Here is a 27,641-nt window from a genome sequence, read left to right on the forward strand (position 1 = left end):
AAACATGTTTCTACCATCTTTACCCACCGTGTTGAACTCATGTTAAAGGGTTCCCTTTGTGTGTATTTAATACCCACAGGGTCTTAAAGACAATGCAGAGTAGTACAGAGTAAGTATGTGTTGCATCCTAATGTGCATTTCTTGCATATTAATGAACACAATGAGTACAAACAACTTTCTTGTAGTCATTTCAGTAGAGAATGAAGGTCAGAGGTAAGGAAGGAATGAAGGAAGGAAGGAAGAAATAAAGTAAAAAAGAAAGAAATAAAGAAAGAAGAAAGAAAGAAAGAAAATTTGCCCAATAAATACTAGAATTAAAGACTTTTGTTTTTATTCTGATGATCACAACAAAAATACCAACACAGCAAGAGCTGAAGTTCAAAAAAACGTCAAAACTTTATCGTTGTTATAGCATCTTTTCTTAGTAAAGTAAATATTTTCTTTTTCTCATTTACACTAAATTTGTTTAATACATTTGATACTGTTGTCTGTAGAGTTTCTCAGCAATGATGAAAAAAAAAAATCAAATGCAGAAATGCAGAATACCCAACTGGCTGATTCTATCATTTGTTTGACATTTTAAGGCGACTTCACAATAAGTGCCCATTTTAATAGTAAAGATTACATTTCATTTTCAGAGGAAACTGTAAACAATCTAGATAATGAATATTCAAACAGTCGTCATTGAATATCTGCTGTGACAAAATGCCAGGAAGGCTTTGGGATTGCTTAATGAATGTGTTGATGAAATAAAATTGGTCATCTGATGATGAATTCATTTTACACATCAGTAGCAAAGATTGCATTTGTATGTTTTGTACTATTGAATGAATTATACTTCTTACTTCTTATTATAGAATTGAATTTTGAATAATGAAATGTTATATTCTATTGCATCAATCCAAAATCTATACGTAGCTCAACTAAAACCTTATATATATATATGTGTGTGTGTGTGTGTTTCCAGAGGTAGCCATTTTAAAAACACCACTCTCTCCTTATGGTACATTCAATCCCATTTAAAGTCATGTCCCACAGTTTCATAGAATTTGATATTAAATGGCCTATAAAACTCCTGCAGCTGCTCTATGACCTCCTCGTCGATCTGTACATGAGTCCTGCCCTTTGATTTGCCAAGACACCGTGGCTGGCTGCTGCTCTCTGGCTTCTTCAGACAGGGGAAACCTTTGGTTCGATTGAAGTAGAAGTGTTTGTCCGTGATTATTCGCTTGAGACCCAAAAAATCTTGTACACGGCCCATTTCCCCTGCTGGATCCGTTATCAGCCGCTCACCGCTCACAAAGTGCATCTGTGAGAGGCGAAAGTACTGCAGCCAGTTCTCCAGGTGCAGAATATACATCCCAATCCGAATGGCATTCCAAGATGTGTCTACAAGACCTTGGCTTCTATTCTTAAAGGCTAGTTCTTCAAACGTAGGGATGTCAGGCTTTTTGGAAAGAGTCTGTGTGTAGTCGGAGATGGCTCTTGTGACAGGGTTTCGTACCACAACAATCAGCTTGGTCTCATGGGACATGCTGGCAATGCGTCGTGGTGCCTCTCTGGTGACAAAGTAGCTGGGAGTCTTCTCTAATGTGATCTGGCTGTCTAGTGTTCGTGGCATTAATCCCCTTGTGAAAAACAGAAGAGAAGAAAACACACGAATGAATCAATCAGAAGTGTTATTTCCCTGTCCAGGAACATTTTCACATCCTTTTCTGAACATCTATTTCAGAGGGAAGTGTCAAGAGAAACATCAGTACTTATCACTTGTATTATACAAAGAGAGAGAGAGAGAAAAAAAAAACAGTAGCTGTAAAGAGATATTTAGCTGTAAGGGTAGTAATATGATGTAGAAATTTTAATTAAATTTTACCATCTAAATATATTCGAAGCATCAAATTTAATCATTATGCAAATTGGCAATTTCCAGAATGTGTCTTCCTTTCCCAACATCAGACTAATAAAAGGGAGACAAATCTTTCATTAACAGTCAGTGTAGAAGTCAGAACCATGGGTCTTAGCTTTGGCATGACAGGCGTGTCAAATCATTGTCATTAACAATGCACTGGTGCAATGAGACAACACCCAAAAATACACAATGTCAGTATATTATTAGATACAAATTGTTGACAGGACAGGTTGTACAACCAAAATATATATTATAATTATCATCATCATGCTGCCAAGATAATGGGCTTGCAAACCACAGGCAAATTACTGCATTTGTCATGAGAGGCTTCCGTCCAAGTGTAATATGTCATTCTGCTTTGGCACTTTGGTTCAATAAAAGCTGATTAATAACTATGTGAGGTTGGGAGTTTAGCAAATAAATGCATAATTTACAATTCAGATATCAGCCGTACATCCACAGCTCTCTGTTTTCTCTAGATAAAAAAAGTTACTCAGCTGTAATATCAGCTCTGTAACTCAGCAGTTTGGGGGTAATAACTCCATTGCACTTTTTTTTTTTAATTATTATTATTTTATTTTACGTGCATGATTATGGAAGATATAGTGCCTAATTTTCTGTGTTTAATCACAGCATGTGGAGCAGTTTCTGGATTTCATCTATAATACCACAAGGTTTTGATGATAAATAGCACACTTTCTATATTATTAAAGGAGGAAGGCTTCGATTAAAACCTAACCTTTCTTATAGCTTTCTTTCTCAAGGTAGGGGTAGCCATAGGTTACAGCTAAAGTCTTGGAAATATTGATCCATTTAGTTTTATTTATGATTCCCGAGTTGTTGACTTGGGTGCCTCAGGGCCACCAGGAGACCATTAATCTTTTATGAGAACAGCACCTTTTCAACAAAACAGCTTTGCTACAAACACACATAGACACACACATACACACACACAAGAAAAAAATGCAGCTAGCAGAATCTAAAAGAGACCTTGTGTGTGCTGTAGGAAGTGTCTTTGATACCTGACATGTCAGGTCCATGCATTTTTACTATCCTCAGAGAAGAAGGTCTTGTGTGTGCTGCTTTAAAACTGCAACTTGTCAATTTACAAAACTAAGTGACAACACCATCACTTCCAGTGAAAGGTCACAGATGGAGCTGCTCAGAATAGTATAGCCACCTGGTGTCGACCACAAAACTGTTTACAACACTCGTGTGTAGAACACACATGCAGCACAGCAGGAGGATGCTGTCACGAATGGAGGTGAAGGTGAGGACCCAAATGCAGGCAGGAGGCAGAACTGGTGCAGGTAAAAAGGTTTATTACCCAGGAACTCACGACAGGGAACCACAGACGACGGGGATAAACTCCAGAGAACAAAAACCAAACATGACAAAATGAGGATCTGACAATGAATGACTGAAAACCGGGAGTACTTATGCACAGAGGGAGTAACAAGACACAGGTGAAGTGGATGACTAATCAGACCAGGTGAACTAACGAGGCAGGAACAGAAAACCACAGGAACACAAGAGGGAAAACCAAGCATGACAAAACTGAAAACTAAAGCATGAACATAAGAACTACAAACCAAGAACATGACCAAACTAATCATGACAAAAACCAAAATCCTAAACAATCAAAACACCCACCAAAACCCAGAAACCGTGACAGAACCCCCCCCTCAAGGGCCGGATACCAGACGGCCCAACAAAGTCCACAAAAGAGAAAAACCCCAAGCAGGCCACCCAGGGTGGGCGGAGGGGGCCCGGTGGAGGGACCGACCAAAACAAGACAGGCCCCAGGACAAAGTTCAGGGGGGGCCACCTGGAGGCTGAACAGACGGCAGGATTAGGTCAGGAGGCCGGCCAGGGGGCCGGACAGACCGGGGCAGAACCTCCGGCGGACGACCCGGAGGCTGTGAAGACAGCCGAATCTCAGGCGGACGGGCAGGCTTGGGCCAGCGCTCTGGAGGACAAGCAGGCTGGATCACCAGAGGCCGAGCAGGCTTGGACCGTCGCTCTGGAAGACGGGCAGACAGGATCTCTGGCGGCGGACGGGCAGACAGGATCTCTGGCGGCGGACGGGCAGACAGGAGCTCTGGCGGCGGACGGGCAGACAGGAGCTCTGTGTCGGGCACCAGTTGCGGGTAAGGGGCGTCTCGACCCGAGACCCCCTCGGAAACAGGAATCAGAAGAGAGGCGGCACCACTGGAGACCCCCTCAGGGACAGGGACCAGAAGAGGAGCGTCACAATCGTTGACCTCCTCAGGAACTGGGACCAGAAGAGAGGCGTCACAACCAGAGACCCCCTCAGGGACAGGAACCAGAAGAGGAGCGTCACAACCAGAGACCCCCTCAGGGACAGGAACCAGAAGAGACGGGCAGGACCTGGGCACCGGCATGGGACGCTGCAGAGCAGGGCAGGACCTCGGAGCTGGCGTCGGACGCTGCAGAGCAGGGCAGGACCTCGGAGCTGGCGTCGGACGCTGCAGAGCAGGGCAGGACCTCGGACCAGGTGTGGAGAGCTGGGGCGCTGGAGCAGACCTAGGAGCAGGCGTGGAGACCTGGGGCACTGGAACTGGAGGCGAAACTGGAGGCGTGGGCCTGGGAGCCCGTGACGACACCCGTGACCGTGGAGCTGATGGCGTCACTCGAGACGTGAAGCGATGAGCCGGCGTCGACCTCCGAGACCTGGCCTGCCCCAGTGGTTTTGGGCTAATCGCCAATCTGGTTCCCCAGAACGGCGACCACTCTGGATATTCCAGCGGCTCAGGCTCCGTGTCCAGTCCAAGGAGCATTCCCACCAGTTCATTTGACGTCATGTACTCGATGGGCTGCCGCCCCTGGTGCCTGGACGTCCTCCTCCTCCTGGACCTTGTGGGAGGAGGATCAGGAAACCACAGGTCTGGCTCCTCCACCGTTGGGAACCAGTCAGCAACCTCAGAACCGTAAAACTGATACCAAGCCATCAAACCTGCTGGGTCCAGTTGTGGTCAGATCCTACTGTCACGAATGGAGGTGAAGGTGAGGACCCAAATGCAGGCAGGAGGCAGAACTGGTGCAGGTAAAAAGGTTTATTACCCAGGAACTCACGACAGGGAACCACAGACGACGGGGATAAACTCCAGAGAACAAAAACCAAACATGACAAAATGAGGATCTGACAATGAATGACTGAAAACCGGGAGTACTTATACACAGAGGGAGTAACAAGACACAGGTGAAGTGGATGACTAATCAGACCAGGTGAACTAACGAGGCAGGAACAGAAAACCACAGGAACACAAGAGGGAAAACCAAGCATGACAAAACTGAAAACTAAAGCATGAACATAAGAACTACAAACCAAGAACATGACCAAACTAATCATGACAAAAACCAAAATCCTAAACAATCAAAACACCCACCAAAACCCAGAAACCGTGACAGGATGCTGGGACATTTTGGAAGAAAATGTTGAATTAAGAGGATAATTTACCCTGGAATTCTTCGTTAGAGCTTTTGATTGCACACAGACTATCAAATCATGTCTACCTATTAGATAAAGTCACAGCATCTGTAAAATTGTCTTGAGTTACTGATTTGTACATCATTATATTAACTTCCACTGAGTCTTGCTATGTGCAAAAATGTATAAAAGAAAAGAATACCTGAAGCGGTGGCACTTTATTTGTAGTGCCCGCTACTGTATTTCACTGGTTTGAGGCGGTACAGTATGGCTTAATTCCGGTTAGAGAATTAGGACTGGAGAAGGAGGCCTTTAAGATTCTTTATTGAACATGCTGGGGTTTATAGCTGAATATGTGTTGTGTGGGTTCATGTGGTCGTGTGTGTTCGTGTGATGTTTCCGTGGCTGTAATGACAGAGTAAACAATAATGAATATGTGTACATAGTTGTTGTAAACAATTACAATAAACAGGTAAGTATTTAGCAGTCATATGTAAACACACAGACATATGGTATATGCAACAATACTGCTGTTCGGCTACATAAAGCGTATCAAGAGCACAAAACAATAAAGAGCACAAATATAAATTGGCTCGGCAAGTATATGAGGTCTACTATGCGGCGACCGAAACACGTGCAAAAACGTAGCAATAAACACATTATAATTAGCAAATACAACAGCATAATATAAGTAGAGCACACTCGGGAACATATCACTCACTTTATCGTCCTTTACGCACGGAAAACATGTTCATTCGGCTTTAATGCTCCGCTCCGCTGAAGCACCGAGCTGTCATGCACGCACCGCGTGTTCACGTGGGGGAGAAAGGAAAAAGGAGCTGGCGGTATGGAGCAACAGAAAGCCGGTCGCTGGCGGGCGCCTTCTGCTTGGCTTTCTTACACAGCCGCCCCCGAATGTCAGATGTGACATTTGTAATCAGTTAGAAAGGCCAGCAGAAGAGTCCTGATCCTCTTCAGTGCACTTGGGGAGCGGGATCAGCCGGGCAACAGGACGGATGTAGGTCTTACCTTTGACCTTTATGGCCGCAGTGCGAACACGTCCGTCTGGTCCTTTAAAGGTCTCCATAACAGTGCCCACAGGCCAGAGGGCCCGTGGCAGCTGAGGGTCCACAATGAGCACGACTTGCTCTGTGTCGAGTTCCTTGCCATCAGTCCGCCACTTTTGGCACTCCTGGAGACTGGGCAGGTACTGTCGGATAAAGGTGGTCCAAAAGTTGTCGGCTAAGATCTGACTATGTCTCCATCTCCTCCTTCCCAGCAGGTTATGCGAGTCGTAATACACCTGGGGTAGTGAAGAGTCCCTACGTCCCATAAGAAGGAGATTCGGTGTTATGGGGTCAGGGTCGGCGATGTCCGAAGAAACATAACCAAGTGGCTTAGCATTCAGTATCCCTTCAGTTTCCACAAGGAGGGTGTGAAGGACAGGTTCTGGCACAGACCGCTCTTTCAGAATTACTTTTAGGGCTGTCTTCACGGATTTCACCTCTCGCTCCCACGTTCCTCCGAAGTGAGGGGCGCTAGGTGGATTGAATCGGAAGTGGATCCTTTGGCTAGCCAACTGCTCCTGTAACTGCGGGCCCATGTCGGAAAAGGCTTCTTGCAACTCCCGATCGGCTCCGACAAAATTAGTGCCGTTGTCACAAAGCAGCTCGTATGGTTTGCCTCGTCTTGAGATGAAGCGTCGGACAGATAATAAGAAGGCATCCGAATCTAGGCTTTCCAGAAGATCTAAATGCACGCACCTGGTGGTCATACACTTGTACAATATCCCCCATCTTTTCTCCTGTCTGCGTCCAACCTTGACCAGGAATGGGCCGAAACAGTCTACGCCAGTAGAATAGAATGGAGGCTTGTAAAGGCGTAATCGGCTGGGCGGTAGGTCGGCCATCTTGGGAATATTGGGCTTGGCCCGCCAAAGTTGGCAGTCTCGGCAGTTGTGCTGGAGCTTCTTGATAGCCTCTCGTCCGCGAAGCACCCAGTACTGGCGTCGCATCTCGGCCAGAACACGTTCAGGACCTGGGTGGAGAAGCTGTTGGTCAAATTTCTGAATGAGTAGACGTGTAGCTGGATGACCCGGGTCCAGAACAATGGGGTAAATGGCCTCAGGCTCAAGATTTTCTGCTCGTCGTAGTCTGCCACCAACTCTTACCAGACCTGTGACCTCATCAAACTCTGGGGCAAGGGATGCTAAGCGACTGTCAGCAGGAATGCGCTTGCCTGCTTTGAGTGCTTTGGTCTCGGCTGGAAACGATTCTAGCTGTGACTGGGCTAGAACTGACTTCTCTGCAGCTATAACATCTGCTGCATCATAGGGACTGTCGGTACTTGCGTCGGCCGCCCCATTAAGGCCCCTGATAGTGGCGGTGACGAGGTCTTGCCAGGACTGGAATTGAGAGGCGTCTGGGAGCTGAGCGTTGGCATTGACTGTAGTAACTCCAATGAATGCTGATTTCTTCAGCTCACAGGTATCAGGCTCTCCTAATGGGACCACAGGTACTGGCCATTCATCAGGTTGCTGATATAGAAAGGTCGGACCAGAGCTCCATCGATGTGGTTGTGTCAGGGCTGCTAGGTTCAGACCCCGAGTAAGGTCGTCAGCTGGGTTTTGATTAGTGTCCACGTACCTCCAGTCGGTCACATTCGGCAGGCTCTGAATCTCTGCTACTCTAGTTCCGACAAAAAACCTTGTAACGGCAAGATTCAGATAGTAGCCAGTGCAGTACAGTTGTGGAGTCTGACCACAGGAAGACCTTACTGAAGAGTATGGTTAACTCTGTTTGGATCGCTTTGGCCATCTGAGCGCCAGTGAGGGCTGCGCTTAATTCTAAGCGGGGTACTGACAGCTTCTTGCGTGGTGCCACCCGGGACCTGGCCCAAACAAAGGCAACGTAGATCTTTCCTGTCTCATCAATGGTGCGAATGTAGGCCACTGCCCCGTACGCCCTCTCCGATGCATCACTGAAGATGTGTAGTTCCCTAGTGGAAGATGGCGTATCGGCGCAGGCAGGGGAGTAGGGTCGTGGAAAGTACAGGTTTGGGAGATTAGACAGTTCCTCTTCCCACGACAGCCATTCCTCACGCAGATGTTCAGGTTCGATTGGATCATCCCAGCCAATGTCCTGTTTCCAAAGATCTTGAATGAGGACCTTAGCACGGGTTGTAAATGGGATCATGAAGCCCAGCGGGTCGTATTGGCTGGCTAACTTCCTGTACAGAGTGCGAAGCGTGGGGGGCATAGGTTCAGTGGAGCGGTGTTTGAATCCCAAAGTATCTGTGAGACAGTTCCACTGCATGCCGAGTGTCAGCTCTTGAAGGTCAGAACTGCTCTTTGACAACCAGAGCTCGCTGGCTGTTGACCTGGCTTCAGGAGGAAGATGCTCAATAACAGCTGGGAGATTGCATGCCCACTGCCTTAACTCAAATCCTCCTTCTGCAAGCATTCGGCAAAGGCTGTCCACTAAGGTTTTTGCCTCGTCTGGAGTAGAGGTGCTGTGGAGACAGTTGTCCACGTAGAAGGACTGTTCTATAGTCTCGGACACTGGGTGACCTTTGCTAATGCTCTCTTTGATTTGGCGCTGAAGCGCGTAGACAGCACAGCACGGACTGCATGTAGTTCCGAAGGGCAGGACCTGCCACTGAAAGATGGATGGTTCTTCCTCTTTGTGCATATCTCTCCACAAGAAACGTAGCAGTGGTTGGTCAGATGGCAAGAGGCGCACTTGGTGAAACATTCCTTTAATGTCCCCACTCACTGCTACAGTGTGCTGGCGAAATCTTAGCAGGACACCTAGGAGGGATGGCCCGAGTGTAGGCCCTGGCAGCAACTGATCATTTAGGGACTGTCCTTGGTGCTGAAATGAACAGTTAAAGACTATCCTGTCTTTACCGTTATGGTGTACCATATGGTGTGGAATAAACCACGATTCTTCAGACATGTCAGCTTGTTCTGCAGTGATTCGAGCCACATAGCCTGCCTTCTCAAGCTTGCGGATCTCGTTACAGTAGGACTCGGCTCTCTTGGGGTCTCTAATGAGTCTGCGCTCTGTGTTACGCAGGTTAGGCAGCACTGCCTCCTTTTGGGCATGAAGCTTAACTACGGGAGTGCGACGTAGTAATGGTGTAGCGTAGCGTTGTACCCCCTGTACCTTGACTCTTGTAGTAGCGGACTGCAACAGGTCGTAGGCTTGTTGGTCTTGCTTGGACCTGGTGTACACTTTCTCGCTCTGGGGCAGGCTGTCTAGTTGCCATAAGCGCTCTACATGACGAACGAGCTCATGGCGATCCTCCACAGTGGCGAGGTGCAAACACTGTTGTTCACGCTGAGGGCCTTGAAAAGGACTCATTGGGCCCTGCAGGGTCCATCCGAGCAATGTGCATACAGCGATTGGTCCACCGTTTGGTCCTTGACGTATTGGCTGAATAGGGGTTAATAAGTGAGGTGCATCTGATCCGATCAGAAGCAACGGCTGCACATGACTCAGCGGGTGTAGAGGGAGCCCTTTAAGGTGCTGATAACGCTGCTGCAGAGCTTGGACGGGGTATGTAACTTCGGAGAGGCTGAGCTCCTTAGCAGTGAAAGCGTTACTAATGCGGTACCTCTCTGATGGCTTCTCTGTGGTTGAGATGTCAAAGGAAACAGATGAGCCGGCGAGGTGCTTCACGCTTTGGTGCACTGTGCGTAGGGCTAAATTCTCTGAGCTACCTTTAATCTCCAGGTGTTGTACCACTGGGGGGAGGGAACCATCGTCGAGAACAGCGTACGCTTCCATTGACTGGTCACCGTTGTGTATTAGGACACGGACCACTTTCAACATAATTCTCTGGGATCTGTTTGGGCGATCGAAATAGACCTGTGTTGAGGGGATGTTGACCATGAGAACAGCTCCGGATGTGGCCTGGACTGAGTCGTGAAGAACAGTGAGGTGTGTCTCCTTGCAGACCTTACATGTGCGCTTCAAGTTGCAGGTGGCTGCTGCATGATCACGTCCGCATCTCCAACATCTTTTCCCACTCTGTATCCAGGCTATTATCTGGTTTGTGCTGAGTTTCTTGAACTCATTGCAGGAGTTGAGATAATGGTCTGTGTTGTTACAGTGTGGGCAGTAGGGCTTGGGCTTAGCATTAGCCCTAGGTGGAGTGGTTGGTGGTGGCTTACCACTGAGTGTCAGCAGAACCGGTGTGGACTTGTCTTTAGGTTGTCCGGTCCTGTTTGTCTTCGTGGGCTTGCAGGATTCAGCATAGAATAGTGTGGCAGCGCCTTCTGCTTGGCTTTCTTACAATACCACACCTAAAAAGCCAGGAGTGTGTTAATGAAACATCATAGTATGCCTTCCCATCAACAAACATGTTGTTGACTAAACTTGTTAATGCTCAGTTTTCATTAGTTTAAACCTTATTGTTTAAATTAGATTTTAAACTAAGTAACTTTTAGAAAGCACATTAGTTGTTCCCACATAAAATCCCACTTGTGTTGGCTATGTGATCTGGTAAAACACATTTTTGAAAGGTGTTAATGCGTGCAAAACACATTAAGACTGAAAATGCATCTGGAATGCATCTGAAGGTGGTCTGTTTCAATGTTACAGGGAGGTGTGAAGCTCAGTCCCTGCAAGTTCTTTAGAGGAAGAACACAAACATAGGTAGCATCCATATCACCAGAAAAAATACTTAATACCCAGTAACATCTCAAAACTCATAGACATTTCTAAATGAGATAGTTTTGTCCCATTAATGTGTGCAGGGGGATGACGTGAAGTCAGTAAGCAAGCAGCTTCTTAGCAGCTAGAAAGGCTCTAAAAGGAGTTAACTCTCTAGTCCAAAAGCTCGAGAAAACTGTTAAGCATCAATTAAATTATAGAGGAGACAAAGCTTGGATAGAAAGACTAGAAAGCTTTCATGCTAGTACTGGTTTACTGGTTTACTCTTTCCAGGATATGTAGCCATGTTATTTGTTGAACATCCATCTATTTTTATTCCTGTTTATTCTAATGCAGGGTTGCAGAGGGGCTGGAAAATATCCCAGATGCTATCATATGAACGAGAGTACACACTGGACAGGTTGCCAGTCCAACGCAAGGCTTTAGTCCAACAAGTCTACTAAATATTACAGAACAAAACTGTTCTTAAGTGTGAGAATGCTATACTTCAAGTACCTTGGACCATCATCCCTGCGGACATCTCCTGCCCTGCAATGACCTTGGCAGTTATCAAGAAGCCCCTGCAGAGACTGTGCCCTCCCTGTGAGTTCTCAGGAAGAACAACCTGGACTGGAAGCTGTTGGAAGCCTTCTACAGAAGCTGGATTCAGAGCCTGATGACTCTGTATTATTTTCTGTCTGGTATTCTGTATTTTGTGTTTCTTAGTGGAACAAGTCACTTTTAATAATATTCAAATAGTTAGAACCATTATACTCTAAAGAGATAACTGAGGCACTCAAGAAGATAGGGAATAAAAAGCCTAATCTAATTAAAAAAAACATATATATGCCTATGCGTTTTGGCCAACAGGGCCTTCATCAGGGCAAATGACAAAATGTTTATCAAACAGTTTGATTCATATATATAGAAAATCAGCTGCAGCTGATCTGTGTGGGCAGGTCGAGGGTCAAATGGTATGATTGACCTGCCAATGACAAACAGAGTTAAGCCTTCTATACAAATAGACTAACACTGCATAATATAACCATATTTAAAACAAATATACATATAGCCTAATATATCTAATCATACATACATGTAGATAGGTATTGTTCCTTAATGCTTAAAAAAACCACAGGGTAGTCATTAAAACACAAGGCCATTATAAAAAACAAGACCTTTATATAAAAGGAGAACTTTTAAAAAAAAGAGAGAAATCTAGTTCCCCATTCAAGCCTGGGTACTGTGTAGCTTTTAGTATATAAATCCAGAATTATTCTCATTGTAGAAATCTTTTAAGTCTGTCTCTGCCTCTAATTGAATTTTCTATATGCTCTGTTCCTGATATCTTTAATGATTCACAATTACCATGATTAGCCTCCTGGACGAGCCCCCATTATGTTACAGGGGCCTCCAACGGAGCCAACTCAGCATCCGGGTGCCAACCTCCAAAACACGGAGAGTGAACTCCCCACTCAGCATGAGACCTGCCTGACGGTTTCAACAGGAAGCAGCTGAAAGGAAGCCCTTCAAAATAACAGACACAGCCACAACGTAACAATAACCCAGGGATCTTTCTAGGCGATATAAAAAACACAAAAGTACGTCGGGAGAGATGTAAAAGTTAAACACAAAAGTTACACAGATGTAAAAGTTAAACACAACACATTTTATTGACATAAACACAAACACTGAATAAAACCTGGAACAAAGGTAAACAAGTGTTGGGGTTAGTGAAACTGCTGAAAAGAAATACAGAAGGTTTAACCCAAAACCAAATACAAAAACCACCGAGTAAAACGGAGTGTCCAAACTAAAACAAAAAGAACAGCAGTTCCCATAAACTAAGTGACCTCCGTCACAAAAGCTTAACCTAGCCCAACACAAACCTATAATACGAAAGATAACAAAATGGCAGAACACAAACTAAAGTGCAGCAAAGCTTAAACCGAAACTGTGTGTATAATGAAGGTGAGTCCAAACTAAACAAGACTATAACTAAGTCCCCTGAAGGGACACGAACAGCCAGGTGCAGCCCAGCTGTAAATACAAAATAGCCTTGCACCAAAAGGACCACCATATAGCACAGTAAACAAACACCCAGAAAAGCCATGCCACCATACTTCTGCCAAACTAAGAGAAGAGGCCACCTGCTCTAATCAGCCTCTCTCATCTAAGGTGTGGGGAAGCAGCCTGTGCTGTCTGCTTCTCCTTCTCAACTAAACACTGTAGCAACCCTTTATTTCAGCTTTCCACCAAGCTGCAGTTTGATTGGCCGAGCCTGGAGCTAATCACCGGAGAGGAGACCTGGGGTGCATTTGCTCCAGCCACTCTGAATGGACGTCAGGGCCAGGGATTTGCATGTAGAACAAGCCCCAGCTGTTCGTAATAAGTGACACTCATAACAAGTGTACCGCCATAGGATATTGTGGATTACCAGATCTTATTGCATTCTTATGTTCTTATGTTATGGATTGAGGAAAATGTTGATCCAAACAGGAGTACATCTTTTAGAATATTTTTCATCCATTGATTGATAAATCATTTTTAAAGCTTTTTCAAAGTAAAGAACTAAGCAGAGAGCAAGTTGTTACCACCTACGAGTTTAAATCAGGTATTTCTTTTTGTCTGTTCATAAAAGATTAGGTAGAAATGGAAACATGAACAGAAGGCAGTTGTGCTTTGAGTCTACTGCTGGCTTTTTAAAGCAATAGCTAAGGTAAAGGAACATCTAGGTTCTAATGTTTCACCTGTCATTAGTTAGAAAAAGACGCTCTGCATCTGCAGGCAAGAAAAACAAGGTGCAACCCAATTATCAAAGAACATCAGTCTGTATTTGATTTATTTATTTATTATTATTATTTTTTTTCAAATTGAAATGCTTTTAATGTCAGTGGGAGCAGAGTGGACCAATAAGCTCCATGTTCTCTGTTTTGGAGAATGAGGGAGACTAAGAGGTGCCTGTCTTGTTATCACAAAATTAGTGTCCAGATGTGAGAAGGCTTTCTGTGTACTATGAACCATTAATATGACCCCCCTTTAAATGATAAAAAAAAAAAAAAAAAAAAAAAAAACACACACACACACACACATACACAAAAAGAAAAACAGCTGAACGAGAATATTATTAAAATAAATCTCTCTAACACATGGCAGAAGCAGCAACCGCATTCATGTGCCTGTTCGTTATTGAGATAGTCAGAGTCAAGCCAGTGGGACAGCATGTAATACCTGCAGCAGGTGTCTGAACCAACCATTAGAAATCTCACCATGCCCCTGAGAAACTACCACTCGACACAGCATATGAAATGAAAAGATAAAATTGAGGCTCTGAGTTCCGGTGTGTTTTCACTTTAAGTTGTTAACCTCTTAATAGATAATAATTTATTAGCATTAAAAAATTTAACATGTTAGTTATTCCAGTAGCACTGCCCTGAGGGTTACCACCATTTTTTTTTTCTTTAACTTGGAAGCAAACCTCAAAATGCATCCTAATGTAAATATCTTATGCTGTTCACTCACACAAACACACACACACACACACACGCGCGCGACCAGAGACAAACCTTGCTTAACTGACATGTGAGTGAAGGTACCATGATTGATTACCCCATTTTCACTCAAATTCAACAGCAAATTCTTCGTGGTAATTTACAATCTTCTTGACAATTCTTGGTCAAACTTTGAGTCAGAATGCATTAGATGCTGAGCTGTGACATTTTAATCACTCTGGGAAAATCAACTCAGGTGTGGAAGAGCTGCTTGATACTGTAAATGAAACCTTCTCATGGGGAACCTGATCTGATTGAAAGCTAATTTGTTGAGAATGCTTGTTGCATTTGAAGCTGTAATAGCTAATTTATTTATTTATTTTTTTTTGGAAGCAAAAACATCTAATAGAAAGTTTCAGTCAGTTTTACCTCAGGGAACATCCTAACCAGTCACTGTAAATAATCTATGGCCATTATTGGATAAACTTTGTTTTTTCTTTGTATGTCTTTTTTTGATCTATGAAGACAGGAACTGCCATGTATGTTGGACTTTAAGTAATCCTTGATGAAAAACTGAAATAAAGTGGTTGATTTAGATTCTGTTACTAAATTTGACACAACTTTTTGGGCTTTTAAAATACAGCATCTATTGTAATGAAATGTTTTATTCTGATCTCACGCACACATCATAACAGAACAAGCAAAACCACAAAAACAAGCGTCTTTTCCATTAAGTATATAAATCAAAGTGATTTTGCTTGTAAATTGTAAAAACCTGCTGGGTGCCAGAATAATTATCATCTTTTGGCACTGTTGCATCAGGAGGACTGGGTGCTCTTAGGTCCATCTGGATGCTGCTGTATCATTACAGAATAAACCACAAAGTTGTTGATGCAGATTAGCAACACGGATGTTAATCATATAACCTCAGAACACAGATATTTACCTGAAAATTAACAATGGAAATGGAAAATTAATGTGACATTTTAGGTGCCTGAACAGCTAAAGCAAATGTATTTGTCTTAAAATCTATGTTGCATTTTCTGACCTTTGCAAAAAAAAAACAAAAACAAAACAACTACTATCTGTAAATTCCCTAACAGTTTTAAGCCAGTGGGACTAACTATACACAAATCTAGAAGAGATCTACTGAAAAAGATAAATAAAAAAAAATGAACAAAACATGGTATTTCATCTTTAGGACTTATATTTTTTGTTGATTAAAAACTTGTCTGCAGTACTGCTGCTGTTAATCAGCATTTCGATGATAGACAGGCAATGCAATAATAATGTCATGTCATGGTTGTGAACATACGAGGTGCTGCATTTTGTCTAGAAACTGAGAAATTAGGGTGCGAAGTCTGCTCCAGATAGGTTTGGCTTGTTGGACTTCAACTTCTAAAGAGCAGCGTAGGTTGATCAGGAATGCACACCATCAGATGAAGTAAAGGTCAGCTTTGAATCATCTCCTTGCACACAATCAATGAACTCAGCATTTATTACTGTCCTGACACTTTGGTTTGAACTTAAGGCTGGTGGATGTTGTCAGTTCAAGACAAGTTCTTTACATTTTTTCAGCACAAATTGCAAGATCTTCATGGTGCACACAGAAAGCACAAACAAGAGCTAGGGAATGTTTCAGTGAAAAACTTGATCTGTTGTTTCCCAAATAAATACATAAAATGGACGTTAACCTGTCGCGTGTAAATAGACATGATAAAGAAAGACATTAGTGCATTTTAGCAGTATAAAAAGCGTATTCTGTACAACAATGCCATTTTCACCTTAATCTAAGTCTGAATTTATCATGGAAATGATCCTTTTCAAAGTTCTGACACAATTAAAATATCACAGGACCTCAGGTGTGATTTTTATAGATGTCTCCAAGGCATCATTTTGTGCTTCAATCACGACTACAATGTACACACAAAGATAAACAACATTTTTAGTCTCATTCTTAATTCTATTTTGGGGAATGGAAGGACGACCACTTCTCTTTGAGCAGATTCGGCTTTGTTGCATCTTATAGCAAGTCCACCCTGGAGCTGTACATTTTTATTCATTTGTTTATCTAATTTTTCAAATATCTACCAGGTTTTATAGACTAAAATCTGAATGTATGTTTTGTTTCCTTATAAATAAAACAAAGGGTGAGTGGAATATATGTTTGCTTCGCTGCAGCATTATTGTGATATGAAAAAATATTTAACTTTTCTTTTTTTCTTTAACTTTTAAGGGTTATACCCACACATAATGCGGTTTGCATCATACTAAGGTTGTAAAGTTAATGTGTACATCTATGATTCTGATTGAACAATTTAAATTATCTTTTGATAATGAGTCTTTGTAGCCAACATTATTCCTTATATGCATTAAAGCATATTTGATTCAGTGATTTTTGACTGGATCTACCACTGTTTTATGCATGCCGTTGCACCTGTAACTTAAATCCATCAAAGTATTGTGGCAATACACTAATAAACCTTTCTAATTAGGAGGAGAATGCCAGGCAAACACTGATCTGTTCAGGGTAAAACATAGAAAGCATTAAGAACCACCTGAACAGTTTTTCCATGGGAAGGGCAGAGAGCTTTAGTTAACCTCCCACTGGACAAAAAATGTTTGTCATTTAAAGGGCTGATAATGAACCTAGGCCATGAAACAATACACACTCTCACAGGCTGAATACAGAGAGGTTGAATCAAAATATCCATTCAGTTCTGTGTTTGTCTGGTGTCTGATGTAATTTAGCACCAAAACAGTCGCACAGTAAATTCTAAGAAAAGGTCTCATGAGCCCTCATTGCCAATGTGTTCGCAGCAAGCAGAGTAATGATGGCCACAATCCTTGGTACCACACAAAAAGCTCAGCTGTAAAAACAAGACTTTCCATGAGGAATGCAGTTTGTAGCTAGTACAACCCCTTAATCAGAAAAAGTGCAGAAACAGTATAGAAAGGAAAAAGAAGTGACTAGTGACAAATCTAGAGACTTTTTCTGGTGTTATTGGAGACTTTTGGAGTATGACGTGAAACTGTGTTTAAAAGAGATTATTTTATGAAACTAGACCTTATTCCCAAATGAGGTGTCAGTGAATAAATTTGACCCTGTAATTCTTGTGTCATAAGCTGTAAAACTTTGTAATGTCAATAGATGGAAATAAATACAAAATTAGGTGGGAATGAAGAAGATATTTTCTATTTCTTTTTGTACTGTTTTCAATTGAAATGCAATTAAATGCCTTTTTCCAGATATTACTAGAGCTTGAGTTTACTGTATTACAGTGGAACTTGGAGGAGTATTAAACCACCAACAAATAGCTGAAGTGGCAGATATGAAAACTCTTACTGATGGATAGAGGGGTCTGCACTGAAGGACATCACAGAGGCGCTGATCAAGGCAGCACAGGAGCAAGACTTGAGTACCAGGGCAATCAAGGCCCAGATCTACCACACCAGGCAGGACCCCAGGTGCAGCTATATATATATACATATATACATGTCATTATCTCTTAGGTCGGGTGTAAAGGGGTTAACATGTTGAAGAACAATGTTCCTTAAGAGAATCTGATCTGTCCATAAGATTTACATTTTTATATTTCTATAGTACATAATGACATTTGGACCATTTAGGGAAAAGATTACTGAGACAAACCTTTTCAAGCACTAAAATCTGAAGTCGCAGTCAGAAATTCTATTTAAAGCTTTACTGTGAAAAACCTTATGTTAACTTCATCCAGAGGAGACTGACTTCTCTGGGCTTGGAGGCATTTGGGCCATCAGGCAGTGGAACATGGAATATGGTTGGACCAATTAGGAGAAATGAACACTATGTCATTTGGAGCAGAGAAAAAAGGATCAACTAGACTGTTTTTTAGGTCAAATCTAAAAGATACATTTTGTGATGAGGTTTTATCAATGCTTTTGTCCAAAAGCACACTGATTACACCTATGTGATGTGTGCATGTTTATGAACATAGAAATTTAAAGATTTTAGCATGACCAGACAAACTAGAGAATATATGTAGAATTTCAAAACAGCTGAAACAATGAATAAACTAAAACTAGAAACACTCAGACGGCTACCAAGCCATTGTAAATTTTTATTTATATTTTATTTTTTGCTATTATTTTTTAGTTAGAAACTCCAATGCCAAAGCTATCCCTATCTACCCATAGTAACTAATCCTATAAAACAAATTCTGGATCCAGGCAGTGATCCCCCAAAATACTGCACATGAAAATTAATGAAGTTGATTAAACAGAATATAAACAAAATTTCTGTAATAAAATGAAGGGGACAGTAATTGTAACCACACAAATATTTTCCGATTCAGGGTTTTACATTTCACTTAATTATTTCTGTCGGTCGACTTTTATGCTTTTCATTCCTTGAGAAAAATCTTCACATCTTCCTGAAATGTCCTGAAAACCTAACATCTTGCACAGACCTGCAACCTGTCACACAGCCCATTAACAGTTTGTATTACACAAGTAGACAGAGCAGAGAAAATATTCTTGTGCGGCCTGGTTCTCATAATGTCTGTGCCACTGCACTTCCTAAAAATGGCATCTTCCACTTTCCTAATATGACAGCATAGATCTTCACTGGTAAGGCTGCTCCATTATTAAACTATCACTCACTTAGATTACAGCTGTGATGACATCTGATCATTAATCACCAGCAACAGAAGCCTGCCACCTCTGCAGTCTATTAAGAGTTAACAGTCCAGTAGTCCAGGTGATTACAGCAATCCTATGGCCATATCAGCTTAGCATGGAACAGCGGTGAATAACAATTCAGCATCCTGAGAGTCAAGCATCTATTTCTCTAATTTAATTGGAGACAAATTGGCTGAAAATAGAAGACTCAGGGAGCCTGGCATGTTGCAAGAGGGGGTATTTTGACTTCAGGCATCTCCATAGCCAGAGGAGACAAAACATTTATGCAGACAGACAATGCAGTCCTGCACTATGACAAAAAGTTGCATTAAATATTCAGCTTTAAGCAAAATCCTATTTAACTGCTGTCATTTCAACTAGAGGCTCTTGTTTTCCTTGAAATAACAATTATTCATGGTTTGGCCTGCAGAGGGAAATGACTGACACTTGCTCTCCTTGAGCAATAAGATGCTCAATTGAACTGAGCTCCGAGCTGTCACATTAACATGTGGCAAGGCAAAGGACACACAAAAATTAAAATAAAGTCACTTAGACAGACAAGAAAGCTGCTAAAATGTTAACTTAACATTCCCAAATGTGAATTAGTGCACATTATTTGTATGTTTTTGTAAATAAAAACAAATTTAATTAATTCATGCTCATTGAAGGGAAACTGACATTACAACTAATAGATATACAATGAGGCTTTTAAGCGAAAAACATCATACATATGGAAAATAGAATAAAAATCTTTGATTCTTATTAAAAGTATATCAGTGTAATACTGTCGAAGTCAACAATAATGATGGAGGGATTATTCGTTCTCATTTTTAAATTTTGCTTTTTCAACGTAGAAGGAAAATCTGGACTGACATGAATGTTGAGATTTCCATCAGTACTGGAGTCCTTAGCAGTTCTTTTTGGGTTTAAGGTATAGCCTGCGGCAATGTGACAGTGAAGGATATTTATAAATGAAGAGAAGATGAAGGGCACAACTTTAGAAGTTTCTACTTTTTGATGGCAGGGAAGCACAAATGGAGACAAAAAGGAGAGACAGCGGTGTGGATGCTCAGATCGGATTTGATCCCTGGTCAGAACAGACACACTAGCTTCACCAACAGGACAAAGTTAATAAGCTGGTGATATTTAAAAGTGAGCTGAGGACAGCTATCGACTGCATGCTCACACAATGACAATGCCTACAATGACATTGATTTACATAAAATAAGTCACATAGGTGTTAACAGTTATATGCCAATTGTAGACAAATTTGTGAGCCAGCACACTCTAGTTAATTTCCTTGAACCTGTATCATTTTGTTAAGTGGACACAAATAAAATAAAATATGCCTCCATGAGTTTCACTGACAACATTTTATACAGTCACGTGGGATAAAAGTGTTTAAGTTGAATGAAGAATGCAGATCACAGAAGACAAGCCTTCACCTCATGAGTTATGTGTGTTGTTCAGGTTACTCATGGTTGAATAGTGAAAAGGTCATTTACGCCTTTCTTGTGTGGAGTTTATTGTAAATCCTGAAGAGTCTTGAGTTAATGGCAATGCCATCTTTTATGTTCAAAACATTTTTTTGTTTCCCTCACATTGCAATCATGAAAAAAAGTTTTCTCAGTGGCATAAAAATATATTTTTGCAAAAACACACTGTTAACAATTGCTTGTTTTTGGAGACTTACTTATTGGCATACAGGCAGTGGGTTCAGAATCTGGATGCTCATTAACCTTTATAATGCCGCATGCATCATATTTCATACATAGAGTTTCTTAGACCCTTTGCATCACTTTATGGTAAACAGTGTTCAAAACCCTGTTGTACACAATCTGATACTTGTCCTCTGCCATCTGGTGGATACCAGGAATCAGAAGACTATACTGCAACGATTTTGACACATCACATGGTTATAAATGGTAAATATACAAAAAAAAAAAAAAATATATATACATATATATATATATATATAAATATGTTAAAGGGCCAAATAAAGACTTTAGATTAAAAAATATATGTATTTTTCCTCATCATTTTTTCTTGGGTTGGGCTTTAAAGGGTTAAGCCACATCCTGAATTACCCTCCAAGTTTCAAGATTAAATTGGCAGTGCAGACTGTTTAATTGCCTAAACAGTACAAGCATTTCCTGAACTATTCAATAACAGCACAATCTCTCCTTTTCAGACTGGTATCATTTGGAAAAAAGAAGAAAAAAAGTTGTTTTGTAATTAATGTTAACCACTACATGTCTTAGAGCCGCACTGGAACGAAGACAGCTTATTAATAATGCAAAGTTGTGACTCACCATTCCTCATTCTATAATGTGAAGTTTTCTGTGTTAAATGACTTTTAGTCCTCATCACCCTTTCCCATGCTGCTGTTGCAGAGCTCCCTGGCCCCACAAGCCAATTAATGTGGACTTGGAGAATATTTGTAGCTGCAGCCTCCGTACAATTACAACACTTTTCAGAGATCAACTGTAAGTGCTTTTGACTGCTGTGCAATCAATTGAACTGAAATGCTCTTTTAAGTCTTGATGGTGTATAGCAATGTGTTTTTGTTTGATCTTTATTATTCTGCAGAGAATGGAAAAAGTGTAGAGAAAGGGGGAAGGAAATTGGTGGCAAAAGAAAGTCTGTTTCATCAGGTGTTGCATGGTTATGTGAATACCCGCATACAAAATAAATGAGGCCATGCGTGCGTTCTCTTCAGGAGGCACAGTAATGAACACTGCACCATTTTTCTTCTGAGCCTAAATGGTCTGTCACACGCTTAATGTAACACGACAGACTGTGGAACAACTGGTCAGCGCACTAAAACTTGAGTTAATTTGATGTCACATATTGTGTGTTTCTAAATGTTCAACAGATAGAAACTACTAAGAATTGTTTAAAAAAATTATAAGCAAGTATATTTTTTTTTAATTTATCACAAAGTAATCTTTTATTGTCTTCAGGTGTTGAGTTTAGCACAAATACATGCTAACAATATGCTAACAGTTGCTGAGTATGCTAAAAATACAATTATGACTTTATGTTAATTAATTATATTGTTTACATATGTAATGTGATAACAGAGAATACTTGCATTTGTTGTGTGAGACGGAGATGTGGTTGACTACTAAAAGAAAACATTTTTTCTTGCTTTTCAGCTTGACAACAATCATTTTATCTGCTCATGTATTATAGTCAATTAACCCAAACTTAATCAATGGCCATTTTCCTTTTTGAACTTAAAGTATATTATCAGAATTATTGTTTCACTTTTATACTTTTACTGAAAATGTCATAAAGTCAAAAGTTTTTCTAAGTGTGCTCTCACTAACATGAATATCTATTTCATAGTTTATGGAATCTTAGCTAACATTTGTTAAATTATTAATGGATTATCAAAGCTTTTGTCATCATTCTATCACTTCATTCTATCATCATAGTTATATAAAAAAAAATCAATATGTAATTTTCACATGACAGTAGTTGATTTAAGGGAACATGCTATCATGACAAGAAATTGTACATTTCTTTATATGTCCATCTTTTAGCAAAATGATCGCAAGGGCAAAAGAGTTTGTTTTGTTGAATATGTTTTATTGTGCCTGACTCAAAGTTCTTTCATCCCACTGAGATTTGTGACAGTCTATGTCCGTGACCGTGGCTGTGAAATACAGTATTAGTAGCCTGACTGCTGTGTACTGATAAATTAATGGCACTGTCCATGGTGCTGAAAAGGGAGAACAACTAGCTTATCTTTCTTTAAGTTTTGTCTTGAATTCAGTATATACTATAAAAACTCTGCTGTATATTTCAACCTATATACTCCATGGAGCAGTGTTATGAGCTTGATAAATGTTACAGGCAGCACTGAGCATGCCCACATGAGCAGGAGGGTTGTAGAGACACACCCATGCCTGTAGTATTGATATTATCACTCAGCAGAGGCTCTTAGCACACTAAAACTGAGCTCTGTCTATAACAATACTTTAAGGAAGAAATGATGACAGATTGAAAATATTAACTGTTAAATTATTCCACAAATTTCTGGTTTTAACATTTTTATGATGTAGTATCTTGTGAACGTGGGGCTTCAGTGCGTGACAGAAAAATGGTTAAATCAAAGCTTATTTGTCAAATAAGCTGTATTAAATCAGTAATTTTAGGTTATGGAAATCCTGTAAAGTATAGAATGGCTGTTAATCTGGTCTGGTACAGAGGCAACCCTAATGTTTCCTTCCGCATACTTTGGACACATTCCTACTACCAGTTCTACATTGGTTGGTGACCACAGCACTCCAGCATTTTAGAGGAGCTATTTGGAAAAGTTGCTAGCCAAGTTTCAGTTAAAAAAGGCATTTATAGCAATGTGAGATACCTATAGCTTACAAAAAAAAAAAAAAAGATGGGCTAAGACCCAAATACTACCAAACCAATACTTGCCTTTTGTAATGTAAATCCCCTTGCAGTTTATTAGAGAATGTTTTCTTTACTGCTAAACTAAAATGCTGCTTCGTAGTGATTCCTTTGTACACTTTCATCCCATCATTAGTCCACTTTTCAACTTTTAATCTTCTTACAATTTTGTTTTTACCCATAAATGATCAACTAACTCTTCACTCAGTGTTTATATTTGCATTCTCTTAGCCAATGCACATAAATGACCATGTCAAATGTAGCCTGGCTTGTTAGAATAAACACAAATTATTCACATATTTGTGTTGAAACACCAGTCAAGATGGGCATCACTTTTGATTTGAATATCAGTATTTGTGCCCAAGTTTGTGGTAATTGGTTATTATTAAATGTTCCATTTGTGTGTTTTATGGATTTTTTCAGTGCTGTTGTGTTGACAGCCTTTCATTAAGTAGGCCTGGAAGAACACTGTGTAAAACTGACCCACTTACACTGTGTTTACAATCATCCCTTGTGTCCATGTGTTTCAACCAAACCTTTCATCACATACCAAACATGCACTGAGGGATTTGAGAAAAAATTAATAAATATTGCAATTAAGCTAAAATAAATACTAAATACCCAAAAAGAGGATACATTGGGGATTCACAAAAAAACAAAAACCAAAATGTTGTTGCATGTTAATATAAAAATCAACAAACAAACAAAAAGAAATCAGTATATTTTTAATAACCAAGCATAATGACTGAAAAATGTATACAATGACAAAGTGCATGAAGAACACCCAAACAAAACAAACTGTCACTGAGCAAGTAAATGTATTTTCACCAGTCACGGTTTATAAACTGTGGTTCATTAGTTTTATGATGAAAAAGAAGAATTCTTTTTACAGAAATTAGAATAGGCTTTTCTGAAAACTTTTCATTTAACCAGTATATGTGATGTAATCTTTTTTATGTATCAATACTATGGCTATAGCAACTACCTGTATTTATTTGAATTTTCACATTCATTTGGACACTATTCATTTCGATGGCTAAGAAAAATTAAAGTAAAAAAAAAAAGAGACACACTGCTTTTGGACTGTATATTGTTATTAGCTCTATGCAAAACTGTCACTTTAAGGTTTAGTTACTTAACATGACCTCAAACAGAAGGCAAAAAAAAAAAAAAAAAAAAAAACTGAGCTTATAAGTGAGTGTATTTCAAATATGCTTTCTGAAAAGGAGGTTATAATTATGAAATGTATCAAAAAATCGTATGTGAAGTGTTCAAATAAAGCATGTTTATTCCAAGAATTGTTCATCACTGGGTTCAAACATTTCCCAAATAGTCCGTGCATTCTGGTTGATTACTAGAATGCACATCAAAAGCAAACACATATTTTGCATGTCCAAAATATCAGCATGAAAATCATGGCATTACTCTTACTGATGTGGAAAGAACTGCTAACCCAAGTTGCTAAAATCCAAGGTAAATAAAACCTTTTATGTCTGATGAAATCTTAGCAAACCATCAGCTGAGCCGTGATGGACAATTACTTGTATACATATCAATTTGCTGCAGCCTCTGCTGTTTATTCACACAAAGCAACGTAAGAACGTATTTCTCCTTTTTAGGCAGCACCACTTACTATACACCAGTGCCATTATGAGTATTGTGTGTAAGGCTCCAACATTAAGGCTGTTAGGAGAACATTAGCAGACTTGAGTGAACATGTTAGTGGCTGTACACTCAGTTTATCATTGATAATTTTCCCTTGTACTTCATGCTTACATGGCTATCTGAACAGTGAAGAAGTTTTAGAAGCAAGCAAATAATTTTAAACTTGTCTGCAGATTCAGCAGATCCATCTGCACAGAAAGCAAACAATGAGAAGCATGCACGTGAGACCAGGGGCTGGTTGTGTCTTGTGAGGTCCTTTTTCCTGCACAAATCAGTGCAGTCATATTTGTGTCTGCGTATAGCTTGTTTTTAGGCACCTGGTAGGCTGGGCGCTTCTTGTGTCATCTCTGTTGGCTGTGATTTTTTTATGCTAACTGCAGCAGCCTGCATCAACCCCATGGAGCTGTCTGCATAGCACCATGGAGCTCTGCTGACATGTAAAGCTCTGAGAGAAAACATTCTGAAAATTAGATCAAAACTGTGAACTCACTAGTGACATGATAATTTTAGGCATGTATTTGAGTTGGAATTTAACAAATATGAAGTCTGTGTGTGCATGTGTTTGTACATTATGCAATGCGCTTACACCTTCAGAAAGAGTTTTAGAAAATGGGAAACTATTTATTTGTCTTAGAAGTACTTTAAACATGCATTGCAGCTGCTCAGATCAACTTCAATCAACATTTGGACTTTAAAAAGCCTGAAGCCAAACCAGTCAGATGCAGCCTGAGCAGACAGATAAAATAATTCTGATATATTCACAGAACAAATTCACATTTCAGTGTTTGTTTCTTTTTCCTCACCTGTACCAGTCCAGCCCTCTGTCATAGTTTCTGTCGAAAAAGTGTGGCTCTGTCCCGAGTGCGCGCACATCTGGATGTATCCGGATGAACTCCAGCACCGCCCTGGTTCCCCCTTTCTTTACACCGACTATTAACGCATTAGGCAGCTTCTTGTTCCCATATTTTTGTGCCACGCTCATGTTCCTCAAATTCATATCAGACCAGTGACCACCAGACGAGGCCGGAGGTTTACTTTGGTCTCGGAAATCACCTGGATCTCGCTGGGCAGCAGACGCATCCACAGCGGACTTGACTTCCAGCGAAGCGCAATGGCCCAATTTTCCAAGAAGTTTCTTCCCTCCTGCGTTCTTGCTCGGCGGACATCGTTTTCCCTCGTAACCATGGCTTGTCATGATTGTGCCGCGATAGAAAATGATATTATAAACTAAGTACATGCAAGACAATGACAAGGTGAATATGAAGGCGAATCTGGCGCTGACTCTGTTCGCAGAGGAGAGGAGCCTATGTGCCATGTCTCCATGGGTTCAAAGTGCTGCATGGTTTTCCATCGGAGTCTTCCTCCCCTGTTGGTCTGCGCTCGGTGCCTGGTAAGAATTGTACAGATTCCAAAGTGAGACAGGTCAGCTGCTGAACTGCGAGAAAACTTAGAGGTGGAAATGATTACAGGGGAGAAATTTTGGAACAGGCGCCCTATGAATATGAGCTATTTCTAAATAGTTTGAGGCAACTCATCTGGGTTACTTGATTCTGTCTTGAGACGCATACAAGAGGTGTTTTACGCTCATCCTCATCTTCCTCTTCTTTGTTCAGTTGGTAATGCAGGAAAAAACAGAGAGAAGTCCAGCGCGTCCACGGTGTCCTTACAACTCACCAGCGCTATCGTTCTGCTCTCCTCAGGGTGGGATTTCAGCGCTCAGCCCACCTCTTCCCCTCATAATGAAGTTATAAAGATATATGCACTTAGACGAGCAGGTATAAATATTTAATCAACCGTCTGACGTCAGGATCATGATCATAATTCTATGTGCGATTATTATTTAAAGGGACATCTCGACCATTTCATTTGGTGATTTTAAAACACAATCGCTTGCCTCCCCTGCAGTGTGATCATTTCAGCTTTGATGACAATACTCGTCATATATCAAAGGTAACTTTTGCAAAACATGTTGGACCTTTTATGGTGTGTTTCTTGACCAATGCGACCCAGAGAGCTCATTAACTTAGAGACATGATTTTTAAGAAGCGCAGGACTCTGAAGGTAAAAAGTGAGAAAAAATAACCCCACAGAAAACAGATTATATAAAGGTGGGTCATAAGCAGTCAGGCTAGATGAACCCTATAACACTTGTTGCTGTCATGGTCACTCAGAGAGTTACTGAAACAAGTAAGTTGGACAATATGCTAAATTGTGTTATTCTAATCTATTTCATAGTGCCATTGAGATGTTATTTTTCAGTTTTTTATTATTTCCATTGTAGGATGAATTTCCTGCTGCTATATGAGTCTTTTTTCCATCTGTTTTCTTACATTAAATGTGTCGAGTAACCATGGTCCCCATAATTAGTTCAGACAGCCAAGAAGAAACCAAAACAC

General features: G+C 40.8%; 1 protein-coding gene across 1 annotated transcript; it reads right to left on the reverse strand.

Annotated features, from left to right (window-relative positions):
* Positions 1-957: 957 nt before the first annotated feature.
* Positions 958-26,970, reverse strand: hs3st2 (heparan sulfate (glucosamine) 3-O-sulfotransferase 2). Its single transcript, XM_041976140.1, has 2 exons — positions 26,049-26,970; positions 958-1,628 (listed from the first exon to the last, which is right to left on the reverse strand). The coding sequence occupies exons 1-2, from the start codon at positions 26,558-26,560 to the stop codon at positions 1,010-1,012; spliced, it is 1,131 nt and encodes a 376-aa protein (XP_041832074.1). The 5' UTR covers positions 26,561-26,970; the 3' UTR covers positions 958-1,009.
* Positions 26,971-27,641: the final 671 nt, after the last annotated feature.

This window comes from Melanotaenia boesemani, chromosome 2 (genome assembly GCF_017639745.1).
Source record: "Melanotaenia boesemani isolate fMelBoe1 chromosome 2, fMelBoe1.pri, whole genome shotgun sequence".
In the NCBI taxonomy this organism is placed as follows: Eukaryota; Metazoa; Chordata; class Actinopteri; order Atheriniformes; family Melanotaeniidae; genus Melanotaenia; species Melanotaenia boesemani.